The 12208-nt window shown below is 38.4% G+C and overlaps 1 protein-coding gene across 4 annotated transcripts in view; it reads left to right on the forward strand.

Annotated features, from left to right (window-relative positions):
* The window catches only part of TMEM50B (transmembrane protein 50B), a 22137-nt gene extending 11213 nt beyond the window's left edge, over positions 1 to 10924 (forward strand). For 3 of the 4 annotated variants that reach the window (XM_061627759.1, XM_061627761.1, XM_061627760.1), the window contains exons 5-7: positions 314 to 406; positions 2591 to 2648; positions 9398 to 10924. In XM_061627759.1, coding sequence (XP_061483743.1) covers positions 314 to 406; positions 2591 to 2648; positions 9398 to 9443 — 197 coding nt within the window. In that variant the 3' untranslated portion in view covers positions 9444 to 10924. The remainder of the gene's footprint in view (positions 1 to 313; positions 407 to 2590; positions 2649 to 9397) is intronic. The other variant, XM_061627762.1, reaches the window with a different exon arrangement.
* Positions 10925 to 12208: the final 1284 nt, after the last annotated feature.

The raw sequence follows: 12208 nt of genomic DNA on the forward strand, positions 1-12208 counted from the left end.
TACTTATTTAATTTATTTATTTAAAAGCATTTATAAACCATGTATTTTAAAAAATCTCTAAGCAGAATACAGTATAAGAAACAAACAATATTATTAAAACAAAACCTCAAACCAGTAAAACAGCAGTATACAAACATATAAAAGCAAATACAACCAAATAAAACAAAAATGCAGGGGATTCAAGCACATAAAACAGGATCTAATCTTATAGGTCAGGGAAAGCCTCAGTGGGATGATGAGGGACGATGCTTCTCCCTGGCCTCTTATTTCTGGATATTGTTATCTTAGTGCTTGACTTCATATGTTCTTACAGGTGCTCGAGTCTGGCTCTTCATTGGCTTCATGTTAATGTTTGGCTCACTTATTGCTTCTATGTGGATTCTTTTTGGAGCATATGTTGCCCGAAGTAAGCATATGTTCTTGTTACTTTTTAATCAAGGGGGAAGAAATGCACTTGTAAGTACCATTGTTTTCAATGAGAGATGCACATATTAAATTATTAATTAAATATCTTCTGTTGAAATCAAATTAATATTTGCATAGTTCTTTTCTTGAAAACAGTGGTACTTAAAAGTGCTTCACTTTGGCTGGATCATGCCTCTGTCATTTGGAATTCTTAAGCAACATTTTGCACTCTGCTTGCTAAATAATTCCAAATAACATAGGCATGATCCAGCATTTGTTGGCTGTTTTCTGTTAGAAACATAGTCTAAATAAAAGCTTCAGATGCCAAGTGAGAGTATTTGAGATGTATTAGAGTATTAAAAATAGTCCATTGGCAGAATGCAGATGATACAGTAGGTTAGCAAACTTCCTTCTGGAAATTATTTCTTATATGCAATGTCTGCATTGAAATGGCTTTGCCTCATATGCTAGCACAGCCTTTCCCAACTAGTGGGCCACCAGATGTTGTTGGACCACAACTCCCATCAGCCTCAGCCAGCATTGCCAATGTTCAGGAAAGAGGGGTATTTTGGTCCAACAACGTCTGGTGGCCCACTAGTTGGGAAACACTGTCCTAGCAAATCTCAGTTCGCAAATAAAAGTAATATGGAGCGGAGCAGAGCTTCACTAGATAATTCAGCGGTGTGGGCGATGGGAAGTCTTGTATGGAAGACATGTTCCTGAAGGTAAGTGGGGTCTAGACTGTTAGGTCTTCAAAGTAAGAGAGTTAGGGGGAAGGTCAGGTGGAAGGTGCTTTTGAGACACTTAGGGTAGAGACACACTTAATGTTGTGCAGGTTCCAGTGTGTTGCCACCTGTTTTCTGAAAACAAGGGCACATGACGCTAGTCAAACTCTGCCCCTTTTTACTCTAAAATCTGGTTGGATCAGCTTCAGTACATTTTTATTCAGCTTGAGAGATTTTGCAATTGAGTGGTAGATCAACCTGTTGCCACTCCAGATGTGGCCAATGGAAACACTTTGCTGTAGGCTCAGAGAGAGGGTGATTGACCCAGCACTTTGCTGTGGGTGCTCCTGAAAGGTCTGAAATCAGTAGCAGGGAAAGGAAATGTGTCCATCTGAGAGCAGAGTCGCTTCAGAATGCAGCTGGAAAAAACATTCTCGCTGCTTTTGAAGCAACTAGTGGGCCCACAGCCTTAATGGGTTTGAACAGGGCCTAGATAAGAGCAAATGTGATTCGTTTTATTGTTTGTGGTACTTAATAGAAACAAACTTGCTGTAAGTTGTGAAGGGAAAGGTTCTATACAGATAATAGTAGAAGACAAGATCCTGCTGGCCTGATCTTTTGACTGGACTGAACTTTGGTGACTCTGAGTGCAAATACATTGTTTTTATTATAATTATCAACTCCATCCATAGATTTTTGAGAAGTCAACAGTTTTTACTAAAAGCTCCTTGATGCTTATTGCATACTGTTTTTTCTGCAACAGTCTAACAGACTACAGACATGTGCATGTTTTCACAGTGGAAATCAGCTTCTTATAAAGGGTCAAGACAGTGTTTTAAGGAACTGCAAGCTCTGTTGTTCCTCTTCTGCTTAGCCCCCCACAAACTGCAAACACAGTGAAAGAAAAGGGTTCTGTGGCTTTCTTTATCCAGAAAGGCTTCCGCTACCAAGTGCTGCTGCTGGGGGGAAAAACCCAGCATGTGTCTTTCCATCAATTAGCCACAGACTGAGGCAGTGGGGGAAAAAGGTATTAGATTTGGGGAAAGGGTCAAAGCCACAAAAAAGCTTGGTTTCAAGTCCTATCCTGTATCTATGGACTTTTAATACTATTTGTTTAAATATGCAGAATGATGGACACAGTGCAAAGATCCCCTACTTAGAGCTTCACCCTCTCTCTAGTCTGGCAGCAGTGCCGAAGCCGAAGTGTATATTCTTGTGAAGAAGTGCAGTTTTGGAGTAACATTGGGAAGTGTAGAGGCCTAGAATAAGGAGGAGGAAATGTCAGACTCCACACCATAGGTTACTAAATCTAGCCTTAATATTTTGTAATTGGAACTGAATGACACCATACGTCTTTTAAAAAAACATACTGTTTCGTAGGTATATGAGAAAGTGACAAAGAAACTTAAGTACTGGAAAGTTTTGAAGACCTGCCTTTATCTTGCATTTTTATTTTGTAGATGCTAATGTCTACCCAGGATTAGCAGTGTTTTTTCAGAATGCTTTGATATTTTTCAGGTAAGTAACTAATGCCTCAAAAGTTGAATAGTTATGGTAACTGTATGGATGTTTTAAACTTGCATATTTTATTCAGACAATAGAACTGGGTGTGTGAGGGTTCATTGTGGGATTCCTGATGTCTCTGCAAAATGGCATCATAACTAGAAGCCAAGTAAATTTTTAGCAAATCATAAAATCTTTGCAGCGCTGGTACAGAAGTGGCAAGGATATAAGCTTCATGTTATCTGGTACTAGCATTTTGATGATCTGGCTGATAAATCTATGTTCAATCTAATAAAATTGTCTGCGTTCTCAGAAATCTTAAGCATTGTAGTATCCTTTTCTGTTGGTTCTTCTAAGTGTCTTTGAAACTAAATACAAAGGGTGTCAGTGATATCTATTGGATCAAAGGGCATATAACATTACATACATGTATAAAATACAATATCTATGTGTAGACCCTGATCTGGAGATCATGGTGTCTGCTGTGTATTATGATCTCCTCCCTTGCTCTTCGTTGAACAGATTATCACTATCATCACCTCTTACAGTGCTTATTAGCTGTTTGAGAGAATGCTTGGATTCAGCCACCCTATCGCCCCTCCCATAGGTGATCAGTGTTCTCATAAGCTACAGCAGCAGTTTATTTGGTGAATTGGTGTAATTCTCAAGGCAGCCCAGTTTGCTTGGGTATTCAGTTACAAATGCAGAGTGTGGTGATGTTTGAAAACCTGTTGCAGTGGAAAGGGGTAAGTCTTTTAGTCGGAAAAGGAGAGAAAATAGCTAATCAGCTTTCTGTTTAAAGCCCAAGTTCTCGGTTATATCTCCAGCTGAAATAAAGAGGAGGTACCTGTACATGTTATCTGTCCTTTCTGTCATTGATTTGGAGTTAATCCACAAATTCTTGTATATAGGAGTAAGCTGCAAGCAATAATTTCTTTTGTCAAACAGGTGGTCAGCACTGTCACTATCAGACTACAGTACCCTTCAGGTGTACAGATGTTTTCATTAGTTTATGATTGTTTAAATTTTATGTTGTAACTGTTTGAATTGTGTAAATTTTGATGATGTTGTAAGCCACCTTGAGCATGGTTTAACTATGGAAAGGCAACATACAAATAAATGATAATATAGCTCCATCCAGGAGATCCAGCTGTTTGCTCCTAAAAAAAAAAAAAATTCATTCACCACATTTATATCCTACGTCTTATTCACCGAACTCACTTCCCTGAATTCTGCCTTTTATCTTAACTCCTATGAGGCAAAGCTTGACTGAGAAGTAGGTACTAACATTAGATTACCCAATGAGTTTCATAGTTGAGTAGGGATTAGAATCTGGTTCTGCCCTGTTATAGTCTAACCATTACACCACACTGGTTCAATACCAGCTGGCTGCAGCAGAAGGAATGATAGACAGCAGGGTTCACTCCATGACTTAGGCTGTGACACCAGTTGCCATTTAGCTCCTTCCCACCCTGAACTATTACCATTCAAGCTGTCCCTCATCAGAAAAACTTCAATGTTTAAGAATTGGTAGCTGAGTATACATGTTTTTCTCTTTCCTTCCTGCCCCCACTTTTTCTGGTCATATCTTTGAGATTGTAAAGGGAAGGAACCTGTCTAGTCTTTAACCTGTGTACAATGCTTCATAAATTCTAGGTGCTTTAAAAATTGAGTCAAGATAAGGAGTGTTGACCTACTGTGCTGTTTGTTTAAAGATGAAAGCACTTGTTGAATTGAGTTTATGGGGCTTGTGTACCCTTCACCTTCTAAGTATGCTAATTGGCACAATGAGCTGATGTGAATACTTTATTTTCAGATAATTTGCTGATTATTATTATTTATTAGTCGCTTACTACATAAAATATATTTTGCAGAGGTATTCAACTACAATGTTCCATCAGCACAAGGATTACTGGTAGTACAGTGGGACTTCCGTGCCCCCACATTCTCTCCAAATCTCATATGGAAGGTCAGGTGTGAATTCTATTGTACAAACAGAAATCCTTGCGTTGATGGAACTACTCAACACTACACTGAATACAAACTTAAGCGACTTATGATGGGAAAAAATCTTACACATGTGAGTTTAAAACAAACATCAAGATAAATGTTGTTACATGCCGTCAGTCGATTAAGACTTATGATGACCCTATGAGTCAGCAACCTCCAATAGCATCTGTTATAAACCACACTGTTCAGAGCTTGTAAGTTGAGGTCTGTGGCTTCCTTTATGGAATCAATCCATCTCTTGTTTGGCCTTCCTCTCTTTTTACTTCCTTCTGTTTTCCCCAGCATTATTGTCTTTTCTAGTGAATCATGTCTTCTCATTATGTGTCCAAAGTATGATAACCTCAGTTTCATCATTTCAGCTTCTAGTGACAGTTCTGGTTTAATTTGTTCTAACACCCAATTATTTGTCTTTTTCACAGTCCCCAGTATCTGGCAAATTCTCCTCTAACACCACATTTCTAATGAGTTGATTTTTCTCTTATCCACTTTTTTCACTGTCCAACTTTCACATCCATACCTAGAGATTGGGAATACCATGGTCTGAATGATCCTGACTTCAGTGTTCAGTGATACATCTTTGCATTTGAGGACATTTTCCAGTTCTTTTATAGCTGCCCTCCCCAGTCCTAGCCTTCTTCTAATTTCTTGACCATTGTTTCCATTATAGTTAGTGTCTGTGCCAAGATATTGATAATCCTTGATTCAATGTTCAATAACGTTGTCAGATTTAAAGTTACATAAATCTTCTGTTGTCATTACTTTAGTCTTCTTGACGTTCAGCTGTAGTCCTGCTTTTGTGCTTTCCCCTTTAACTTTCAACAGCATTCGTTTCAAATCATTACTGATTTCTGCTAGTAGTATGGTATCGTCTGTATATCTTAAATTATTGTTATTTCTCCCTCCAGTTTTCACACCTCCTTCATCTTGGTCCAATCCCACTTTCAGTATGATATGTTCTGCATATAGATTAAATAAATAGGGTGATAACACACCCGTCTCACAACCTTTCTGATGGAGAACCAATCAGTTTCTCCATATTCTGGAACGCCTCTCCCGATATGAACCTGCCCGTATACTACGTTCTACATCAAAGGCCCTCCTCCGAGTTCCGACTCATAGAGAAGCTCGGAGGGTAGTAACAAGAACTAGGGCCTTCTCAGTGGTGGCTCCCGAACTGTGGAACAGTTTCCCCAATGAGGTTCGCTTGGCGCCGACGTTACTATCTTTTCGGCGCCAAGTCAAAACCTTCCTCTTTTCTAAGGCATTTTAATCTAACTTAATCTAGTTTTAACATGTGCTGTAACTGTTTTTAGTTTTCTTATTCTCTTATATTGTTGTTGTATTTTATTATGGGATTTTATTGTATATATTTGTATTTCTTTGTTGTACACCGCCCAGAGAGCTATGCTAGTGGGGCGGTATAAAAATTTAACAAATAAATAAAATAAATAAATAAATTCTGTCCTTTCAGTAGCCTCTTGTCCAGAGTATAGGTTGTGCATCAGAACAATCAGATTCTGTGTCACCCCCATTTCTTTTAAAGCATTCCATATTTCTTCATGATCTACACAATCAAAGGCTTTGCTGTAATCTATAAAGCACAGACTGATTTTCTTCTGAAATTCCTTGGTCCATTCCATTATCTGACGTATGTTTGCGATATGATCTCTGGTACCTCTTCCTTTTCTAAGTCCAGCTTGGACATTTGGCATTCCTCGCTCCATATATGGTTAGAGCCTTTGTTGTAGAATCTTGAGCATTCCTTTACTTGCATGGGATATTAAGGCAATACTTCAGTAATTACTGCATTCCCTTGGATCCCCTTTCTTTGGAATTGGGTATATTGAACACTTCCAGTCTGGGCCATTGTTTAGTTTTCCATACTTGACAAATTTTTGTCAAAATTTGGACAGATTTAGTCTCACTAGCTTGTAGCAACTATGTTGGTACTCTTCCAAGTATTTTAAGACCAGCTTTCACCTCACATTCTAAAATTTTTGGTTCATCATCATACGGTTCCTCCTTGAATGAACCTGTCATCCTTGCATCTCTTTTATAGAGTTCTTCATTGTATTGCTTCCATCTTCCTTTTATTTCATCTCGGTTAGTCAGTGTGTTCCCCTGTTGATTATTCAACATCCCTACTCTTGGTGTAAATTTCCCTTTAATTTCTTTAATCTTTTGGAATAGGGTTCTTGTTCTTCTTCCATTTTGTTGTCCTCTTCTATTCTATACAATAACTATTGTAATAGTTATTGTTGTCCCTACGTACTAGTCGCTGCATTTTGGGTTCTAACCATGTTTGTTTCCTTTTGCTTTCCTTCTCTCTTTAACCATTTTATGAGTTTCTTCAGTCATCCATTGAGGTAATGTCTTTTTGCATTCTTCCCTGATAATGTCTTTGACTTCAATCCATCGTTCTTCTGGTTCCTTATCAACTAAATTTAAAGCCTCAAATCTGTTCCTTATTTGATCTTTATATTCTTCTGGGATGTTATTTAAATTGTATTTTGGCATTATGATTGCTTTGTTGTTGTTCTTTAGCTTTACTCTGATTTTTCAATATGACCAGTTCATGATCTGTACTGCAGTCTGCTCTTGTTTTCACAGAAAGTATGGGACTTCTCCATCTTCTGCTACCAATTATATAATCAATTTGATTAATATATTGACTATTTGGTGATGACCATGTGTACAGTTGTCTTTTCGGTTGCTTAAAAATGTGTTTGCAAGAAACAAATGATTGGCTTCACAGAATTCAATAAGTCTTTCTCCTGCTTCATTTCTATCTCCTAAGCCCCATGTCCCCAGAATTTCTAGTTCTTTTCTGTTCCCTACTTTTGCATTCCAGTTCCCGATTATCAGAACATCTTGTTTTGATGTGTGATCAATTTCTTCCTGTACTTCTGCATAAAATCTCTCCAATTCCTCTTCAGTGTTTGCCGTTGGAGCATAGACTTGGATGATCATGTTAATAGGTTTCCCATGTAATCTCAATGATATCACTCAGATCTTGTGTTACAGCTCCTAATTGCTTTTGCTACATCACTCCTCACTATTAAAGCAACCCCGTTTCTTCTTAATTTCTCATTTCCTGCATAAAATATTTTTCAGTTGTCTGACTGAAAATGTTCCATTCCTGTTCATTTTAATTCACTCACGCCAAGTATTGTAATGTTGGTGCATTCCGTTTGCATGCTTGGCAATTTTAAACTTTCCCTGGTTCATGCTTCTCACATTCCATGTTCCTGTTGTGTACATCGTACAAATCTGGACTCTCCTTTCGCATCTGCGCATCAGCTTCTAGGCTTCCATTCCGCTTTAACCCAGTGGCGTCATTAGTCACAGCGCTACTTGTACTTGTCCATTCTTTCCCAGTAGCTCGCTGACTTTCATCTGACCTGGGGGTCTCATCTTCCAGCACTATCTTGTGTTGCATTTTGGATACTCTGTTCATAGGTTTTTCATGGTAAGAGGTATTCAGAGGTGGTTTACGATTGCCTTCCTCTGAGTTTGGATGCATCTTAGTCTGGTGTCCCAGCTTTGACCATTCCGCCTTGGGTGCCCCTGCTAGGAGTCTAACCTCTTGGTCTAGACTCCTGACGGCATTGCTGTCAGCTTCTTCAACACTCTCAAACCCCTTCGGCACGTTAAGGTGCGCATCCTAGCGGAGGCACGATAAATAAAATATCATTTATTAAAGGTGCTCATCTTGCAGTGTTATAAAAAAATTAAATCCAGGTATCATCCCTCCAGCCACCACCTTCTGGAGACTACTATCTAAGTAGGACTAGACCTTCTGTAAAGTAGCACCAGGCACTCCCAACTCAGACAGCTGCTCCAGAAGGATTGCATGGTTGATGGGATCAAAAGCAACTGAGAAATTAAGGAGAATGAACAGGTTTGTACTCCCTTGCCTTTCTCTCTCAACAAATGCAGGGTAGCCAAGGCAGTTTCCATGACAAATCCAGGTCTAAATGGTTCAAGAAAACCAGTGTTATCCAAGAAAACCAGGAATCAGTAGTAACCACCCACTCAAGAACCTTACCCAAGAAGAGGACACTAGTGACTTGTCAGTTGTTTAAATTTTCTGAATCTAGGGAGGATTTCTTAAGGAGTAATCTCGCCGCTTGCCTCCTTTAAGCAGTCAGAGACTACTCCTTCCCATACAGAGGAATTAATTGCCTCCCTAGCCTAACTGGCCATACCTTCTTAACTAGTCTTTATTAACCATAAAGGGCAAGGGTCAAGAGCATGCGTGGTTGCTCACACGTATCCAAGTGTATTCACATCCTGTAAGCAATATCCTTATTTGGATCCTTTACACATGAACCTGTCCAGCACTGTTCTGTCCCTTTTCCTTGGAACTAAATTCCTTCCTGTGAAGGAAAAGTAAGTACTGATAGCAGAATGGGTCTAACACTCATTACACATAGGCAGTCCCAAACAGCTTGATCTAGCAAGGGTTTGTATGAGAATCTAGGTATAAAATATCATATTTCAACTAAGCCAAAAGTCTCCAGAGATGCATACTAGATTAAATACCTGTAGAAATTCTTGGGAGTATGATGCATGTCTTTGCTTTAATTATCACCATATTCCAGAAAATTTTAGTGCATCAGAATTTCATTTTTGGGTAGCGGTGGTGGTGGTAATGAACTGAAATAAGCTGTAATACTCTGGTTTTGCCATACCTTTTTACTTTAATATGGAAATGATGTCTGAGTTACAGATCTAAACTTCTTTTTTCATAGCACCCTCATCTACAAGTTTGGAAGAACAGAAGAACTATGGGCTTAAGAGTACATTTTTTCTTCATCTTGCTTAGCCAGGCTTGTGTGTAAATATAAGTTACATTTTTGTTTTCAATTTTGCCAAACTCATAGATGTTGCATTACACATTTTGTATATTTACTTATTTTTAGAAAGTGAATTGATTTAAATATTCTGCTCAAAGTCGGCTCTCTTTCCATAGAACAGATAATGTGAATATGTACATATTATGGCTATCTTAATATATAAAAGTGAATGTTAAATTTTCATTGCACTTTTCTGCTCTTGTATGTGGAAAATGTTTTAAGATTAAGGCTTTTTCAAGATCATAATGCTGTTCTTAAGCACAAATTAGCTGCAGTAGCTTCTCATATTACATTAGCTGAGAAGTGAACATTTTCATTAGGTGATCAGAAAGTGAAGTTAAAGAATATTAACTTAGAATAGCATCTGCAAGGTCGTTAAACACAGCCATTTAGTAATGCATGACCCCTGAAAAACAAATACCATGGTCTTTAAAATATAGTGTATTCTGGCATCTTATTCTGAAACTTTCCCTAGCACTTCTGAATTACTAGGAATGTTCTATGCTGTGCTGCTACAAAATCTGTACTGAACAAAGAAGGCATGAAATACATACAGAAATTATATTTAGTAAAAGGCTCCTTTAAAAAACTAAAAGATCTTAAGATTTATTTGGTAGTGCAGCATACCTTAAAATGGAATGGGTCAGTCTTTTGGACTCAAGTATTAACGTATTTGACAAGTTGTAGAAGAATTCTAGCTTTGAAACATAATGGTTGCCTGTTCAGTTGTATATATATTTACATACACACATGTGCGCTGGGCAACATTCAGAACAAAGGAGAAATCAAGTTTAAAGAATCACAGGATTACCAGCTTTGTTCCTTTCCGTATAAGGAAAAACTTTAAATGTGATTCACTAGATCCCAGACAAAAGGGAGGAGAGAAAACTGATATTTTAGCTTCTCTGATGAGACCATCTTATTTTTTTATGAAGGTGGTTCTAACAAATCACACCTGAACCATGTACGTTAATGCATTGTGGTGTTAGCTGAAACTATCTGTACAGTATTTGATGTCCCAAAAGCCAAATTGCGCACTGAGAATTATGCCAAACTGCATACTTTAATAGTGGCTTTTATTTTTCCTCATGTTAAAAAAATACTTTCCCAAGTAAGAGTCTAGGGAAATGATGAAGAATCAGATGAGCTAGAAGTACTCTGCATTTGATTTTTGGAGACCTTCACAAGGACCTTTTTCATACCTTCTTAACTTACAGACTTTCGGACTTCTCTCCACCTCTAGGAAATGTAGCCGTGTTTGTCTTCTGAAATCATTTTTGTGTCTTCAGAGCCTTTTGCAGGACAGACTATGAAGCAAAAACTAAGCTAGAGTTGTCCTGTTACCTCAACATTAATCTAGACTATCTTGTTGTAATTACATTAAAATCCAATAAAGATTGGTAATGTATTTTGTTTTAAAAACTCTAACTGCTCAGTATTCTATGACACAGCTTTAAGTTTTGTCTACAATATATAACTGACATGGTTGATATATTGGTTGTGCAGTGACTCAGCTCATTCTGGATAATGAGGCAAATTGTGGGGTGCTGTTACCCTTCGCTGAGATGAACTGTAATATTAGTTATGTGCCCTAAGTAGGGATGGGTGAGAATTCCACTGAATTCAAATTAACAGATTTTTCAGTGCTCCACATACTCTCCATCTTCGCGGAGCCGAACTTCAGTGGCTTCCTCCCCGGCAGTGGTTCCCCCCCTTGAATATATTGTTCTTGTACTGTTTTTATGCACTCACTTTCTCTCTGCCATCCACCACCACTCCAATAATCCAAACTTCATATGAGAGGAAAAAAGCCAAATCTCAACCATGTTGTCTCTACAGGGGGGGGGGGCACTGAAAGCTGCTTTCCTCCTCAGCTGGTCTCCGCTTGCTCAGCCTCAGACACAATGGAGAAGGAGGCAGAGGCAAAACTGCTTTCCTTTCAAATTATCGGTATTTCACTTATCAATATTTCCTTTTAAAATATTATTTTGAAAGAAAACATCTATATTATCAATCTTTTTGGAGAGGGGAAAAATCGGACTGATAAATGTAGCAGAAAGAGGAGAAACAACGAACTTGAATCGATACTGCCAGTTAGGTTGACAGAATGCTTTTGAGGCGGCACCAGCTAACGGAAACCATCCTTAGCCCTGAGTCAGATCAGGCCCCCCACAAAGCCTCACATTGCATATTTCCTGTAAACACAAATAAGCACTGTGAAACCGTTAATGTTTAAAAAAATAGAGGCAAGCAAGAATACACACTTGGTCACCTCTTTTTTAAAAGGTAAGAAAGAGCAAAGGACAAACCCCACCCTTCAAAATATGAAACTAATATGTTTTTTGGAGTTTTAGCTGGCCTAATAAGAGGTATTGCCCTAAATATGGATTATGGAGAAAAGTGAATCCTGTTTACTTTCTCCACAAATAGGTCCAGGACCTATTTGCCTGCAATTTGACAAGCTTAAATCAACACTGAAGGGGCTCCTATGCCTGTAGATTCCATCCACTTCTGCCAACGGGAAAACATTCACTATTTGTTACATTCCCCATAAGAGTGAATGAGGAATAGACTCAGAATTTGTTTTATATAAAAAAACACAGACTCAAGGCAAGTCTTGGGACCCATACCCACAGCCCTAGTAGATACAAGCTGTAGGAAGCAACACACAGAGCACTCCATGTCAGTTGCTTCTTTACTTTGGAT

The sequence above is a fragment of the Rhineura floridana genome, chromosome 5 (assembly GCF_030035675.1).
Source record: "Rhineura floridana isolate rRhiFlo1 chromosome 5, rRhiFlo1.hap2, whole genome shotgun sequence".
NCBI classification, from domain to species: domain Eukaryota; kingdom Metazoa; phylum Chordata; class Lepidosauria; order Squamata; family Rhineuridae; genus Rhineura; species Rhineura floridana.